Below are 18,095 nucleotides of genomic sequence, written 5' to 3'. Positions count from 1 at the left end.
TTTATATTTGAGGAGTTCATGTTTGAATTTGTGGGAGCATTACAAGTTTATACACAAACTTCTTATTAACTTCATTTGTTAATCCGTCATATAAAAATTTTCATAGCTTACTATGTTGTGCTGATACCCCCTGCTAAATTGGTTACTTAATCATCTCTTCACTACGGTAAACCCGTGTTCGATCCTACTGAATGGTTAAAAAAAAAATTCCTCTTTTTTTCTATCTGGTTTTTTTACTTCTGGTTTTATGTGAGAGAGTATATTTTATTCAAACTCTAAAATCAAAATACATTTGTGAGTATCGATCTTTTATTCAATTTATAGAATCATAAACATAACTCATACGATTTCATGTAGCTTCAACATCCCATTGTCACTTAACTAAACAAAGCAGCCATTGTCACTAACAATTCATCATTTCCAGTTTCGAAAAGTCGAATAATAACACATTACATATCTAGTTCTCTTCTACACCTTCTTACACCCAGTATATCACAATTGAAACTAATTAAATCTTAATAAAACAAAATGAAACTCTCTTGGTAATTTCATCAAACATGTTATATGCATTATTAAACACATGGAAGTTTCACCTCATTGAGATAGTTACAAGCTTCGAAAATGGCGAAAAATATAAAGATAAATAGAAATTCATAGTGGGAAAAATAATCACATAATTTGCATTCACTTTAGAAATAAAAACCAGAAATATTATTTTTGCTTTGCAGTTCCTCTTCAAATGAAAGATGAAAGTTCCTCTTCAAATGAAAGATGAAAATTCCTCTTCAATGGAAAACCAGAGGTGAAAAATGAAAGTTGAGGTGAAAGATGAAAGTTGAGGTGGAAAATTATTTTGGCGCAAAAACGAAAATGTGTATGTTGGCGCAATTACATCCCGCTCAAGAGAACAGAATGGCGCAAATCGGTGAAAAAAATTGCCGCCCAAAATACTATTTTCACAAAGCTTTTCCCTCTCTTTTTTTAGTGGGATTTGTGAGGTGGCAAAATTTAATAGGTGGTGTGCAAGATACCTTTGCACACCATGTGTATCCCTAGCCTTTTCCAACCGATACGGTTATCAATAGATTTTACTAAAAAAATACAGTTATTGCAGCGAATGTGCAATTCCTACCAAATAATCGCCACGAAAACTCATTTTTCTTGTATCAAGGAGTATTTTTCAATAACAACGGAATGTCGGGATGATCTAGGGCACCAAGTAAATAATAAGAGCTCTTGACTAATAATTCCATTTGGAGAGATACTTTTTCACCCTAAACTTAGTGAATTAGGAATTCCAAGATATTAAGATACGAAAAATTAATTTCGCGATACAAAGAAATTAAGCATAGCCTTCAACATACATCGTTGACTATGTAGTACTACATGCATACTGCTTAACGCTTAAGATTCTGTTTGATGTTCATACATACTATAGTACTACATACATACTATGCAGTACTACATCATTGATTATACTATTCCAAGTGCACAACTCTGTCAACATACCCGTTTATGACATTGTGGGTTACAAAGTAGGCATTGTTTGACATTGACATAATGGCTATCCCTCCAGCCAAGCCTACCGGGTTAACCTATTGATGTCGGTTAAGTCCGGCAGATGCCCTGGTTTGAATCTTCCACGTCGGAGAACTACTATGTTCCTCTTTTCATCCGACACTTCATTTGGACGAAGGATGAACTGAAATAATTCTGCGAACGGTATGAAATGCATTGTAAGCATCCCAGTTGAATGAGCAGAACTTTGCATATCAACATAGTAAAACACATCACTTTTTTTCAGAAGCTCCTTAACCATCTTCAGATACTATAACATCGACGATATCGGTTGTGACTAATGAGTGATTGGGTGGAATGTTTATGGGCTTTATTTTGTGTGGTCGTAGAATAGTAGCTGGGATTTCAATGGGGTTAGGAACTACACCGTCTCCCATATTGAGATAATGGAAAGAAGTTTTACTAGTGAACTTCTAAATAATAAATTCACGTTGAAATCAGGTCTTCATTTGAAATAGTAGGTTTTCATATTTGGATAGGTCTAAAGAATAGACATTTTCCAGGTATATAAAGAAAAATTTAATCACCACGAGAGGTAGAAATGGGTTGTACCACGTACAAGTGTTCAACAATATTCCTTTTAACACATACTTACTTTTTAGTACTAATGGAAAAGTTTTCTTACTCTAAATTGGAAAGCATTTGTAAATTCTATAAGAAAATTTATATTGTAAGAGGCACTAACAATGTAAAATCTTTAGTTTTATAAAATAATAACATATTATTATTGAATGATATTTATTGTATACTTACAGCCATTAATTTGTATTGACTCTATAATACATGTTTGATATTTACATAACATTACAATGATTAAAGGTCACCCTCCTTAAGTAAATGTTTGTGATTAAAGGTCACCCTCCTTACGAAATTTGCCTTTTTTTTGGGTGGAATAAAAAAAAAACCCTAGCTGTCCTCCTCCCTTTTTTTCTCTCTAGGGTTTACAAATTTCAAAAGGTTTTTAGGCCGAAAATAGTCAATTTTCTTCGGAAATTTGACTATTTCCGGCCCTTTTGGTTTAAATTATTTATGTGTTTGTGTTCAGATTCAATAAAACTGCATCCTTTGAGTGTAGTAAGTTCCCCTATGGTGGGATTAGTGAGTGTAGTAAGTTCCCCTATGGTGGGATTAGTTGAGTATTAGGGTTTTAGTATTAGTATAGTTTTGGTGGAGTATCGTCGTGAATTCAGTTCGTTGATAAAGAATTATACGAGATTGACCCAGTTACCAAAATTGATTCAGATGAATCGGATGGAAACCGTACTCGCGGCTACAACAAATCGTTTGACCGTCTCTTCGAAAAGGCTGTATGTTCCAGCGATATGTGCGAGAGATGTCCCACAATGCAAGATCTTCCCAGCGATGGTAGTTTTGATGAAGAAATACCTCTTTTTGATTTTATCTCTTATGTATTTGTTAAATTCAATTTATGTTGTAGATGTCGTATGACTTTTAATTAATGAATTGATTTTACATTCAAAAAATAATAATTTATCCATATTACTTTTAACCATATTATATTACTTTTAACCATATTTAAAAAAATTAGTTATGATGTAAGGGTATGATTGATTATCAAGACTTCACGATTCAAGAGTGTATGATCGATTTATCTTATTCCCATACGTCAAAAGCATTTTCAGATTAATAATTCTTTTGCATTGTTTTTGCTTGCTTGGCATAGAATTACATCATATACAGATATATATGCATAATTTTAAATATTTAAATGAATATAATTTTTGAACACTCTGTATAGTTAAGGGGTATTTAGATAAGGAGTGGATTCATCGTGTACAAATTGTCAAAACTGATGGAGTCGCCGGTTAATAAAATTAAAATGAATCCGATTAAGTTTGAAAAGGCCTATTTCGGGTTCACTTGGTGCTTTAGCATTGAGCAACACAATGTAGAATGTAGTTCAAGCTTACGAGAAGGTTCACAGTTTTATTATACGTAAAGATCATATTTACATGGATCGAGTACGTAATCGTCAAGTTTTGATTAATCTCTTAAATAATTCATATGAGGGATATTCATTTTCTTTTTCCCTAAAATATTTAAGTACATCATTTTTGTGAAAATAAAATCAATATCCCTTCTCTTATATAAAAAGCCCCTTCAACCCATCATTTTGCGTAATTTTACCCATCATTTTGCGTAATTTTACCCATCATTTTGCGTAACTTTTTATTCCATTTATACCCCCAATGTTGGCTTGTTATTACAATCAAGACATATCTCTCATCACAAAATAAAAGACATATCTAGTTTTCCATGATCCTTGACAACTGCCAATTCCCTTCCACGTGTCTATTTTATTGAGATTCGTTGTTGGGATGTTTTATAGGCCGTTTCGAAAATGATAAAGGTCGTAATATGCGACCTTTAATTGCGACCTTTAAGCCATGTCACAAAGATAACATGTCATATTGTCATGTTTATATGTCATGATTTCAATTGGAAACTAAAATATTTAACTTATATATTATATTTTAAATGTTTTAAAAAACAAAGGAAAATTTTAATATGACTATGTATGACTATGTAAATGTGTATTTTTGTCCCGCCCTTATTATTTTCATAGAAACTCCAATATAATTGGCTACGTATGACTATGTAAATGTGCATTTTGTTATACTTTCGGGATTGCGTCCTTTATTAATGTGAACATAAAAATTTGTCATACGATTATACTGTAGTGTTATAAGTATATATAATCGTTATTAAATTATACTTATGTTTTACACGTGCAACGCACGTACCTGGTAACTAGTTACTCAAAAAATATTTATTGTTTTGTTTGAAAACAATCACGTGCAACGCACGTGCAATCAACCAGTATTTAGAAATATTCTACTATGCATTGAGTGAAAAATCCATAAACGTCATACTTATAATACGCACATATGTCATTGAAACATGCACTCACAACTATGTATAGATTTTAATGCCCTGCATATATAATACTCTTTCTCTTTCTTTTAATTATCTTTAATTTTCTATTTCTAAAAATTATAAAAAAGGTTATGGTGAAAATAGGCATTGCGACTAATCAAACAACAATTTAGATAATAAATTTTAATTTTCATTAGCAATAATATATTAATGTTAAGACAAATCAATGAAAAGAATTAGGAATATTAGTTGATTCCAATTGCGTCAAGTTTAGCCGATCTCATAAGCTTCTCGAGATTGAGTCGTTACAGTTGGGTAAGATTCGTACTATCTCTCCACATATGATTACAATTATTTTATGTATTTTATTTTAAGCTAACCAATATGTGAGTATGAGACCAATCTATAATTATGTAAGATTCGTAACAATATACACTACAAGAAATTGCACCATTAACGATGGAAAATCCCGTCGCGAAAGGTCAATAATAGTTGATTAATGACGGGGTTTCTTATCGCGAATCCGTCATAAAAGAGGGTCGTCGTTAATAGAAAATACCGTCGTTAATCCGTCGTAAAAGAAATTTGCGACGGTTGTTCCCGTCTTTGTTTGGTTGTTAGCCCCGTCGTAAAAGTCTTTTGCGTCGTAATTAGGTTGTCGTTAAAGATATACATTCTTATAGTGAATTTAACAAAATAAATTAGAAAAACAATCAATGAACACCTTAAACCGTTTAACCTGATATTAATTAGCTTAAACAATGTATGAACGCCTTGTAACAATTTCATCATAATTATTATTCGAAAAATTATTATGTTTCCCTTACTAGTCAAAAGATATTCTTACGCTTAAAATTTACCTAGCTGCAAATAAATAATTAGAAACAATTATGGGAATCTTAACCACTGCCAGAGTTACTGAGATTTTTACCGTGTGTAGCATAGCCATACCAAAATAAATGTCACACTCAACTTAACTTTCCAACTTATATAATTACAGAAATACAAGTACACAGGTATGCCAAGAATTAATAGGTGTTAGGGTTTAGGGTTGTATAAGAATATATCAAATTAAAGGAATCTACACTACTGCCAGGTAAAATACCTTATTTCTAGTAACCTATAGTTACCAAGATTCTTACCGTGTGTAGCTTAGCTATACCAAAATAAATTATTAAAAGCAGGTGTTGTAAACTTAAGGTTAGAGCTGTAAAAAACTGAACCGACCCGAAAACTCGACATGAACCGACCGAACCGTAACCGACAATGACCCGAAATTTTGGTTAAATAGGTAACCTGAAACCCAACCTGTACACTAACGATCCATGAACGCTTAAGAAAATAAATTAGAGAAACATTTCCAAACCCTATTGTTCATTTGTTATAGTTATACTATGTAGTTATTTCTAAAACTAAATGTAGTCAAAGTTCATTCAATTCAGAATATTAGAACTTTTCAGAAGATATTCTTATAAGTCTGATTTCCACAGCTTTAACAGAATTACAGAACATTAACTTATTTTCTTACAAAATATAAGGTTCTATATAAATTACAGTGGTTGAATAACCAACACTTAACCGGTTTCATCAAAATATATTCATTGTAGACGAGAATATAACATACTCTTTGGTGAAATATCTTATTGCAGGCACCTACAGTTACCAAGTAAAGATTGTCAACATTAAGGTTAGACAGATAATAACGACTCATAACTTTCTTTTATTACTCGTATTAATTAATTAAGATATTTTCTATAATAAAGGACAGTTTCTTACTTGTTTACATCAAAAAAAATTATTATTCTTAATTGCAAGTTCAGAAGTGTATATATCCCGTCAAAAGAAGTGTATATCTCTATCTATACAAAAAGCCGCATGAAGATGTTTACATTTACAAAGTAATTATTGTATAGAGATTCTTTCCGTTTCTTTTTAAATGTATCACTATACCTTTCACAGTATTTATGTACAAACTAGTGTGTGACCCGGGCGATGCCCCGATTGCTACATTGAATAACTAATGTTTTAGATTTTTCTTGAGCTCAATATTTGACCAAAATACTTGTATTATATAGAATGGAAAATATCCGTTAAGTTTGTCAACTACACATGCACGCTAAGTCATTTATCATGGCAAGTAAGTTTTCAATCATATCATCTTATAATTTGTATGATTTATTTTCTCGTGGAACTAAGTACGTCAAATTAATAAACACTAAATTAGATATATATGCAGCTATGTAAGACAATCCTATAGTTGATTCTTATGAGACTTATGACATCAGGTTTCTTCATGGTTGTCATAATGTTTAATTTTTTTTCCTTTTCAAAATAGTTCATATATAGAAATTAAAAAGTCACATAAAAATTTATTTGTTTCGGATTTCATGTGAACATTTATTTATAAATTAATGTGAAGAGATAAACCATAATTGGTGGTTGGTTAAGATGGTAATGAGAATTATCATCCAAACTGGGAGGTCTAGTGTTTGAACCTCATTGTATTGATTTTTGGTTGCCATTACATACTACATGGTGAGTGGATGATGTGGCATGAGGAGAGTACTACGTGACACATATACATTTTCCACAACGCCTTTTAATATATTAGTATAGATTTGATAATGAATTGGATATTTTGCTAATGTATAAAGTCAAATGTTATTATGTAAAGTTTTTTTTGCGTAAATTGGGGTAAAATGGGAATAAAAATTACACAAATAATTTTCAATCCTTCGGCTTTTTAATATGGGAGAGAGAGATTTGGACGTTTCAAGTTAAATAATTCGATTTTATGAGAGTGATGGATATCTCCGGTTGTTAGAGCTTTCATCCCGGTTCCAGGTGATCCTGGGATCTAATTTTATCCCCACCAAAAAAAATAATTCAATTTTATTAAGGATATTATATTTTATCATCACTGTTCTAAACCATACGTACTTATTATCTCTCCCCATATGATAACAATTATTTTATGTTATCTCTCCCGGTTGAATGAGCAGAACTTTGCATATCAACATAGTAAAACACGTCACCTTTTTATAATCACTGTGTTGAACCATACATACTTATTTTATTTTACTAATCAATATGTGACCAATCTATAATTATGTAAGATTTGTAACAATTTAACAAAAAAAATTAGAGAAACAATCCATGAACGCCTTAAACCGTTTTATCTGATATTAATTATCTTAAGCAATCCATTAACGCCTTGTAACAATTTCATCATAATTATTATTATGTTTTTCCTTATGTTTCCCTTTACTTTTCAAAAGATATTCTTATTCGTTTGACTTACAGCTTTATCCCAATATATTCAGTTTGGTCGAGAATATAAATCACTACTTGGTGAAATAACTTATTGCAGGAACCTACACTTACCAAGATTCTTACCGTGTGTAGCTTAGCTATACTAAAATAAATCTCACAATCAAATTAACTTCTCAAACTAACTAGTTACAGAATTACAAACAATTATTGAAATTATAAATTGTACACTTAAGACCATTGATTTGTATCTATTAACTCTATAATGCATGTTTGTAATTTACGGAGTACATAAAAGTACAATAATTAAACTCCATCCTCCTTAAGTAAATGTTTGTCATAGGTTATGATTTATGGGTAATTGTGATCAACCTATATTAGTAAACCTCTTAATAATGACAATCTTTAAAAAAAATATATAATTAGTTGTTGTATTAAATGACCGAAGTGACACTCTCATCAATTTAGAACCATATCCTATGTCAAAAAAACAAAATTAGAAACTTAATTAGAAGCCACACCTATCCATAAATACATGTCCCCGACAACCCACCTGGTTATATTATTACCGTTTATCCTCCTTAGAAACCGAAACATTTTATAAAATGTTATAGTGATGTAATAATATATATATAACCAACCCTTGAGAACAAACAGTAATAGTTACTTTATACAACCAGCAAGAATTTCTTCCGACAAAGTGTTTTAAGAGAATCAAATGTCATATCATAAACTCTTCAGAATAATACCTTCACTCCTTTGTTTTCCCCCAACGTTTTGAATAAGCTTATAATCTATTAAACATGTTAAAATATTCTAACACTACAAGAATGTTTATCTTTGACGACAACCTAATTACGAAGGGTCAAAAATCCCGTCGTAGAAGCCCTTTTGCGACGGGCTAACAACCAAACAAAGACGGGAACAACCGTCGAAAATGTCTTTTACGACGGATTAACGACGAGATTTTTTATTAACGACGACCTTTTTTATGACGGGGTCGCGACGAAAAATCCCGTCATTAATCAAAGATTATTGGCCTTTAACGATGGGATTTCCCGTCGTTAATGGTACACTTTTTTGTAGTGTAAGATACCAAATATACAAGATTTTTAGTAAGCATAATAAGAATAAGTAAGTGTGCATTCCTGACAGCAAATTCTTTATAGGATAAAGAATTAAAGGAGAACAAATATGGTTTCGTGTAATGTGAAATTTCCTACACAAATAAGTTTAGAAAATTAAATATTCCTAATAATACTATTGGTCAAATTACAATAAGGTACTACACTTAACAATTCATTCGACCTTAACTTTTCACAAGTTATTCCCACACTTCTGATTTGTGTATGAAGTACTAGTTTTCCCATAAAGAATCTTATAAGAGTATTTTCTGGTTAGTCAATATTTTAAACATTAAATCTAGCTGTCGTCCTTTATGTTCAACAATAATCCTTTTAACACATTAATTGGTTGTCAACCCATTTAATACATAAGTACTTTTTAGTACTAATGGAAAACTTTTCTTACTCTGAATTGGAGTGCATTGTTTACAAGAAAATATTCATTATTTAACAAGATATAATACTCTTCCCACCCAATTGTATTTTCCGATATTAGGTATTTTACACATGAAGACCTCTTTATTTGGTAGTTTTGTTGCGGATTTTGGAAGGAATAAATTATTTAATGGCAGACATCACTCTATGAGAAATTAGTGCCTCTTACAATATTAATTTGGCCAACTATAATAACGTAAAATCTTTAGTTTTACAAAATACCAACATATTATTAATACAAGTAGGTTGTTGTATACCTAAGGGCATTGATTTGTACCTTTTGACTCTGCAACACATGTTTTATATTTACATAAAATTACAATAATTAAAGCTCATCCTCCTTAAATGAATGTTTGTGATGGCTTATTATTTATGGGTAATTGTGATAGACCTATTATAGTATACCTATTTCAATTTACTTTTGTAATGAGTTGTTGTATTAAATGACCGAAGTGACACTCTCTATCCATCAATTTCGAAACATATCCTATGTCAAAATAAAATAAAAAATAGAAACATAATTAGAAGGCACACCTATCCATAAATACATGTCACCAACAACCCACCAGGTTATAATATTACCGTTTATCCTCCTTAAAACCGAAACATTTTATAAAATGTTATAGTGATTTAATAATAATACAACCAACCCTTGAGAACAAATTGTAATAGTTTCTTTGTCTTACCAGCAAGTTATAATTTTGTTCGACAAAATTTTTGAAGAAAATCAAATGTCATATCATAAACTCTTCAGAAGAGTAACTTCACTCCTTTGACCCCAACGTTTTGAATAAACTTATATTCCATTAAACATGTTTAATATTCTATGATATATATGAAATTAAATATACAATATTATTAGTAAGAAAAATAAGAATAAGTAAGTGTGCATTCGTGACACCAAATTCCTTGGAAAAAGAACTAAAGCATAACAAATATGGTTTCATGTAACGCGACGTTTTCCACACAAATAATTTTCTCGTTAACTTAAACATAAATATTTCTATCATTCAATGTGAAAATAGTTCTAAATGCCAATTACTGTTAAATATTAATTATTTATCGAATTTAAATATTCCTAATAATACTATTTATCAAATTACAACAATTTATTACACTTAACAATTCATTAGACCTTAACTTTTCACAATATATTCCCTCAATTCCGATTTGTGTATGAAATATCAGTTTTCCCATATAGAACCATGTAAGAGAATCTTCTAAGCAGTTATGTGGTTTTCTAACTTACTCTTTGTATATAGAACTGACTGGTGTAGCTTAGCTTTACCAAAATTATTGATAAGGAATCTCACGCTCAACTTAGCTTCATGACATATCTATTAAAAGATATGTAAATAAAATGTTAAAACTAGACACAACAGATTAACAAATTTTTTTGTGCAGTTTTGTAAGCAATATATAAGCTATCGATATGTAATATATATATATATATACATACGTAGTACTAATAGCCCACTTCATATAGAAAATGTGCTTTAGTTTGCGTAGACAATATATACTTCATATAAAAACTAATACTAAGTAATTAACAAGCAAGCAAAGCCGTCCGATTACAAATATTATAATCCAATCAGTTCAAATACACCGACTAAGACACGTTGGCCTTTAGCTAGGGGTTGACATGTAACTACTAATAGCTAAGCCGATAAGCCACCCCATTACCAAACAAAAGCAGCTTAAAAACACTGAACACTCCCCCCCCCCCCCCCCCCCCCCCCGCGGCATTAATACGTTACTCAATTGTCGAGTCACTGTCGAATCCTGAATTGTCAAAGTATTCATACTCTTCATGGCGACGTCTCATGTTGTAGTGATGCATGTTGTAGTGATGTATGTCATCATCTTGCACTCCAGGTCGGCGGTAGAAATCTAAGTAGTTGTTCGGTTCATCATCAATCGTTAATGATGATGGTGCAGCCAACCTCCTTGGTCTCCTATTCGGGTCCTCGAACACCTAACATTATCAAAAAATAATAATATACTAAGAATATGTAAACGTATTCGTGTCTTGGCAAGATAAACTAATAATTACGAGATATTACATTTATCTAAACAAATAATGGAACACATACTTGGTACCTGAAATGTCACACTAACAAGTTTACCATAATCATAGTTGTTCCGGTGTTGTAAAGATGGAAACAATGGGCTTCGAATGAAGGCCCTTTTGTATGTGTTGAAGATCTTGCTTGTTTGAATGAGTGGAGTCCGAATTCACCTGCACAAGAGCAAAGTTACTAGCCTCGGGGGTGTTTCCGAGGAAAGCCCCTCCGATGCCTAAGTAAGAATGATGCTCGGATTCTAGAGAGAAGTTCTCTAGAAGAGTAGTCTTAAGGCGGTAAATTGGACGTACCTTGAGGTGTGAGCCTTGGCGGCCTATTTATAGTGTTTGCATAATAAATGCCCATAGGTCATTTATTGCTCTTGGGCCTTGGGCCTTGATGGATGGCTGACTAGCCATTGGTGGGTTTGATGCTGTTTGTTTAGAGCCATTGGGCTTTGGACTTAGTGGCCCAATTGAGAATCAATTGGGAGCCCAAACAACATGCCCCCCAGACCCGGTCCATTTAGAATTAAATGGGTGGGTTTCCAGCTGTCAGAAGTCCGAAAGTTCCCTCTCTTTTTTGAAAAGAGATGATTTGCATTGATGACAAGTGTTGGGAGTTGTACCGTGTCGTGGAGATCGTGGGTTGAGGAAGTTGATGCGCCCTTTTCTTTTCTATAAATACTGGGTGCTTTGCTCTTTTTGAACTTTTTATTCCTTCTTTCAAACCCATTATCTCTCTAAATTCCGGCGATCGCAGTGCAATTTGCTTCTTCAGATCTACGAAATTCGGCCAACTTTAGACTTCGGGAACTTGTGTTGTTCGTTTTATCGGCGAATTCCGCTTCGGAAAAAGGTAATTTGTTTCTGAATTCTCCTTTTTTTCTTCGTTTTCCCTTCTACCCCTCAATCTCAACCCTAGACCGAGAATTCGCGGCTATGGCAAAGAATAGGGGCAAGAGCAAGTTCGTCGTTGGTTCCTCTAGTGAGAGGGAGAACGTGCCTTCGGGAAGGTTACCGAAAACTTCGAGGGGTCGGCCTTCGGAGAGGCCGGTGGAGAGGCGTTCGACTGGTTGGGATGCTTCAAAAGATGATGTTGTTGGCGGGTCTAGCGTGTCTGAACGCGCAACTTCTGGTAAGAAAGCTGGTTCTTCGGGTGTGCGCCGCTCTTACCCTGAGTTTCCAGTTCATTGGACTGAAGCTGATCCGCAGGGCAAGTATGCCCCGATTCTGCATGAGACCACTAAGATCGATGGTCCCTTGGAAAAATCGGTCAGTGGTGACTGGTTGGTTGAGGCGAAGCTGGGGAACTACCATCGGAGAGCCGAAGAGTTATACGGAATCCAGCACGCCTTGGGGTACTGGTGTGAGCTTCCCGACCAGGAGCGTCCTCGGGTGACTCATCCGCCGAGGGGGTTCATCTCTGTGTATACTCATCATTTGGAGAACGGTCTCCGCTTTCCTTTGGATCCCTTCGTTTCCGAGCTCCTGGCATCGTACAACATCAGTTTGGCCCAGCTTACCCCCAAATCTATGAGGCACATCATCGGATTTAGATGGGTGTGCGATTTTATTAACTTTCCATGCTCTGTTGCCGTGTTTCGGGATCTGCACGATCTGTCTTTCAACCATGCTTCCAAGGGAGATGGGTATGGTTGGTGGACCATCATCAACAAAAGATCCCGAAGGAAGGGGGAGCCGAACTATATTACGGCCTACCCTTACCTCAGCTCTGATCATAATTGGAAGACGGAGTGGTTGTTTGTTCGTGTGCCGACAGATCCGAGGCATCCACATTTTTACCGCCCTCCGAAGTGGTTTGTGACTCCTGATCCTGATATGCGAAGCGTGGCTGCTCCGGATCGGAACCATCACCACTACGTGGATCTCCTCCAGTGGTTTTTGGCTCGGGAGGACAACTACAAACTGCCGTCCAACTGGCTCCCGAACCTCAACTATATCTTGCGGGAGGACATTCTTGCTGTTGCCGGTCTCAGTAGGATTTTTGACAGGGGTAGGTGTCTTTCGGCTGGGACCGTGCTTTAGTAAGTTTGTCCTCCTCCTTTTTGTCTCGTTTTATTGACTTTGCTTTGTGCTTTGTTTCTGCAGAGTACGGCTTTAGCTGCGTTGATCCTGTGGTCTTGGGCATTTCTTTGGATCTGAAGACCATTCACGACTCGGCCCCTGATTACAAGTTCGGGAAGGAGAATCCTCGTAATCCTCGCTTGAAGGATTACGTGCTGTCTCCGTCGGGTGTCGCTCGGATATCTGAAGTTCGAGCTGATCCGTGGGATTCTGCCTCTTCTCCCGAAGCTGTTCCAGTGAAAGTCGTGCTCCCTGATTTGAGGACGACCTCGGATCCGGTGAGTGTTTCTATTTCTCGAAGTCTTTTGTTTGTCTTTCTTTTTGGTTGGCCGTCGGCTAACGTCTTGGTCCTGGACCATCTTTTTAGGGTCCTGGAACTGACGCTGTGCCGCGTGCCGTTCCTTCGGTTTCATCTCCGGCTCGGATAGATATCTCTTTATCTAGGAACCGGGTACTTCGCGTTTTTTCTTTATTCCTTCCTTTGTCTTCTTTTACATTTATTGACCCTTGGTCTCCTCTGTTTAGGATCAGCGCAAAAGGAAGGGCAGCACTCTTTTGAGGCCTTCTGCGCATCCGAAGAAAGCGAAAGCTTCTCAGTCTTCGGAGAAGGTATTTGTTCTGACTTGGAGCCTTTGTGGTCCGTTCTCTCTTTTTCTGAAACTGACCTTTGAGCGTTTGCCCTGTAGGAAGAAGTTTCGGAAGTCATGCCTCCTCCCAAAAATCTCCTTCACTTCATGCCCTTGCCAGGGCAGAAGTTGAAGAGTGTGGTGGTTGCGGAACCGCCGCCCGTGGACCAACCGTTGGCCGAGGAAGATACCATCCCCTCTCCGCTGAAGCCGTCTGCTGCTTTGGGGATCGAGATCCAGGATATAACCAAGGTGATGGAGGCAATTGAAGCCGACCTTGTTCCTGGCTCGGATGTCCCTACTGTGGCCGAGCGGAAGGAAGAATCTGCTGACGTTTCTCTCGAAAGGGAGAGAAGTCCAGATAAGGAGATGGTGGATCTCACCGAGGCTCACATGGAGGTTCCCGAAGCTGAGAAGGAGGTCCCTTCTGCTGAGGAGGAGCAACCCGAGCAGGGTCTGACGAGGAAGAGGCGCCACTCGACCTTGGGCTCTACTTCGACCTCGGCCCTGGATAGACTGATCCACGCTGACCCTTGCTCGGATGTTCCGCTGAAACGGATCCCCGAGGAGGTAAGGGAGGCGATGGCTCGCTATGCTAGGGCTCCGGTTTTGGGGGAGAACCCCATGGCTCACGTGGGATCTTTGGTGGGTCCCGAAGCTGCACGGGAGAATCTTCTTCGGGCCAACCCGCAGTGGAGGGTTCCTGGAGCTGAGGAGAGGAACCCAGCTATGATGGCTCAGTATTATCTGAATGAGGTAAGTGTTGGAAATTTTGTTTTGAGTTCCGTTTTTGGTTTGTTGTTTTCTTCTTTCCTCATCTTTTCTTGTCTTTTCTTCTTTCCCAGGCTGTTTTCTGGTCCTCGTTCGCTTCCGAGTGTAGCTCGGTTGAGGAGAGGCAATTGAGGAGGTATCAGGAGGCTTATGCTCGTGATATCCCTGTCTTGGACCAGAAGGCCGGGCAGCTCATGGCCGAGATGGTGGACCTCAAGCTACTGTACCTTCAGTACAGTCGTGAGGCTAGGGAATCGGCTGAGCAGATCGGGGCCGAAGTTGGGAAGCTTACTTTCCGAGTCGAGGAGGATGCTGAAAAGATAGCTTCCTTCGACAAGGAGAGGAAAGAAATGGCTGCCAAGTTTGCGAGCGAACTTGAAGAAAAAGACAGTCTTCTCAAGGAGATGACTTCTAAATTTGAGGCGGCCATTAAGCAGAGCCAGGAAGCGGAGGCGAGGCTTCAGCAGTTTGTCAAGCATCGGGAGATTGTTCAGAACCAAGCTGACAAGGTGCCCGTTCTCCAGCTGAAGATCCGAGAGAAGGATGCTGCCATTCGGAAACTGGAGCAAGAGAGAGTTGACCTCTACACTGCTGATCAGTGTAGGGAGCAATACTGGAATGGCATCCTGGGCGCTCGGCGGATGTTCGCGAAGCATATGCCTCATTTCCCTTGGAATGAGAAGGTTCCGCTCTGGATGAGGGCCCAGGATCACTTGGTGGAGTGCCAGGCCGATCGAGACGAAGCTGAAGCTGAGCGCCAAGCTGCTCTTGCAGAGGCTCGGGCCCAGAAGGCGACTTCCGAAGGTGATACTACTGCTGGGGGTTCTTCGAAGGATGCTCCCCTGGGGGATGCTCCTGAGACTCCCAAGAGTTAGGGATTCGGGCAGTCGTCTTCTTCAGAGTCGGTCGGTTCCAGTTGAGGACTTCCGAACATGTGCTTGCCTTTCCCCCTTTTTCCTCGGCGCTGCGTTGTACTCATTTCTTTTTGCTTTCTTAGTACTTCGGTGGGCCGGTATTGTCTGTTGATGGCTGCCGATTTTAACTGTTTCATTTTGTTTTCAATTTTTGAGGTTTTCAATGTATTTGTACTTCCCCCAAAAATTGAATAAAAAATGAATGTTTGTTACTTGGCTGCTTCTTTTCAACTTGTTCTTTCGCAATTTTAGGTCTTTAAATCCGTACATTTCTCGAGCTCCTCTTTCTGTAGACTTGCTAAAAACCTTTTGATCTTGCGAGCTCTTTAAATCCGTAGATCGGTTAAGAGACTTTTTAACTTTTGCGAGTTCTTCAAATCCGTAGATCTGCTAAGAGACTCTTTGACTTTGTGAGTTCTTCAAATCCGTAGATCTGCTAAGAGACTCTTTAGTTTTGCGAGTTCTTCAAATCCGTAGATCTGCTAAGAGACTCTTTAGTTTTGCGAGTTCTTCAAATCCGTAGATCTGCTAAGAGACTCTTTAGTTTTGCGAGTTCTTCAAATCCGTAGATCTGCTAAGAGACTCTTTAGTTTCCAGACTCTTCAAATCCGTCGATCTGCTCAGAGGTTTGGATTGTTCTTCCGATCTCTTGTGGTTCGGAAACCTGGGCAAGAGATCGCTAGTCTGCCTCTTTAGTTATGCCTTCGGCGATCCGTGGATCTGAGCCGGAGTTTTATAACTTGATTCGAGCGACTGTTTGTTGCGAACAAATTTTATTAGGGTACCGCGAATCCGAGGATTCTGGACGATTCCCTGAAGTGTATGATTTGGTCATTTCTTGCATTTTATCAAGGAATGGGCAAAGTCAACCTGTTTTTAGTCTCGGATTGATCAGATCCGAGGCTGCATATATATATAAAGGGACAATAATTATAGAGATAAGTTTAATGAAACACATGGTGCCAATGGCTTTCCTCTTCTCATTAAACAACTTACTTGGTTTACAGACAGAGATCATACAAAATATTTCTTGAGAACATCGGTATTCCAATGGTTCTTCAGAATTGTTCCATCTAACTGTTTCAGCATATACGTGCCTGGCCTTTTTTCGGAATGGATGATGTATGGTCCTTCCCAAGTGGCTGAGAGTTTGCCATGGATCCGTCCTTTCTGAACCGAGGCGGCGTTTCTGAGTACTAGATCACCGACTTTTAGGGGTCTGGCGTTGACTCTTCGGTTGTAATGCTTGTTGACCCTCTGCAAATAGGCTGCGTTGAGTGTCCTTGCATCGTTCCGAGCTTCGTCCAGTAGATCGAGAGCTTCGGATAGAAGTTGATTGTTGCTTTCTCCTTGGAGCCCATCATACCTGTTGTATGCCTGGATCCTCAGGCTTTCTGTTCCGATTTCCACAGGAATTACAGCTTCGGATCCGTATACAAGGTGGAACGGTGTTTGTCCGGTAGCTTCTTTTTCAGTGGTCCGAAGGGACCATAGCGTTCCGGGTAGCTCTTCTAACCATTTGTTTTTGTCATCCTCGACTCTTTTCTTGAGTGCGTTGAGGATGAGTTTGTTAGCAGCTTCGGCTTGCCCGTTGCTTTGTGGGTGACAGACTGCCGAGTACGCTAGGTGTATGCCGAACTGTTTGCACCACTTTTGCAACGGGGTGTTGTCGAACTGTTTCCCGTGGTCGAAGACCATCAGTCTTGGTATGCCGAACCTTGTGATGATGTTCTGCCATATGAACTTGCGGACCTGAGGTTCGGTGATGGAGGAGACAGCTTCGGCTTCGATCCATTTGCTAAAATAGTCGACTCCTACAATCAACCACTTCTTCTGGTTCGTCGCTGAGGGGAAGGGACCAATGATGTCTAACCCCCACTGTGCGAATGGTAAGGGATACAGTGTTGATTGTAGGGTTTGAGCTGGTTGATGGATGGCTGGTGCGAACTTTTGGCATTTCTCGCATTTCCTTGCCATCTGCTTTGCCTCGGAAACCATAGTGGGCCACCAGTACCCAGCCCGAAGGGCTTTATGTGCTAATGTCCTACCTCCAATGTGGTTTCCGCATATCCCGAGGTGGATTTCCCTTAGGATGTAGTCAGCGTCTGTTGGACCCACACATTTTAGCAGCGGAGCAGAGAATGATTTCCTCATGAGCTCTCCTTCGGCGCTGATGATGAACCATCTGTTGAATCTTTTCAGTTTTCTCGCTTGCAGCTTATCTTCGGGAAGTTCTCCCCTTTCTTTGTATGCAACTACTGCGTCCATCCAGCTAGGTTCGGTACGTAAGCTGCATACTGTGGTGGGTAGCAAGTCGATGCTTCTCTCT

The 18,095-nt window shown here is 37.7% G+C and overlaps 1 protein-coding gene across 2 annotated transcripts; it reads left to right on the top strand.

The window, feature by feature from the left end:
* Positions 1 to 13,171: 13,171 nt before the first annotated feature.
* On the top strand, positions 13,172 to 15,801 carry LOC130464227 (uncharacterized). 2 transcript variants are annotated; one of them, XM_056833695.1, is made up of 4 exons: positions 13,172 to 13,733; positions 13,981 to 14,064; positions 14,142 to 14,837; positions 14,927 to 15,801. In XM_056833695.1, exons 3-4 carry the CDS (start codon positions 14,160 to 14,162, stop codon positions 15,725 to 15,727), a joined length of 1,479 nt encoding a protein of 492 aa, XP_056689673.1. In that variant the 5' UTR covers positions 13,172 to 13,733; positions 13,981 to 14,064; positions 14,142 to 14,159; the 3' UTR covers positions 15,728 to 15,801. The 2 variants fall into 2 exon arrangements, with proteins under 2 accessions (XP_056689673.1, XP_056689672.1); XM_056833694.1 differs by lacking the exon at positions 13,172 to 13,733 and having other exon boundaries at positions 13,840 to 14,064.
* Positions 15,802 to 18,095: the final 2,294 nt, after the last annotated feature.

The sequence above is a fragment of the Spinacia oleracea genome, chromosome 6, assembly GCF_020520425.1.
Source record: "Spinacia oleracea cultivar Varoflay chromosome 6, BTI_SOV_V1, whole genome shotgun sequence".
NCBI lineage: Eukaryota > Viridiplantae > Streptophyta > Magnoliopsida > Caryophyllales > Amaranthaceae > Spinacia > Spinacia oleracea.
Note: the sequence above shows the minus strand (reverse complement) of the source record. Positions and strands in the feature narration are given on the sequence as shown.

Coding starts and splice junctions, on each gene's coding strand:
- LOC130464227 (XM_056833695.1), top strand. CDS start 14,160: ATGCCTCCTCCCAAAAATCTCCTTCACTTCATGCCCTTGCCAGGGCAG. Junction 14,838..14,926: donor CTCAGTATTATCTGAATGAG/GTAAGTGTTGGA, acceptor CTTCTTTCCCAG/GCTGTTTTCTGGTCCTCGTT.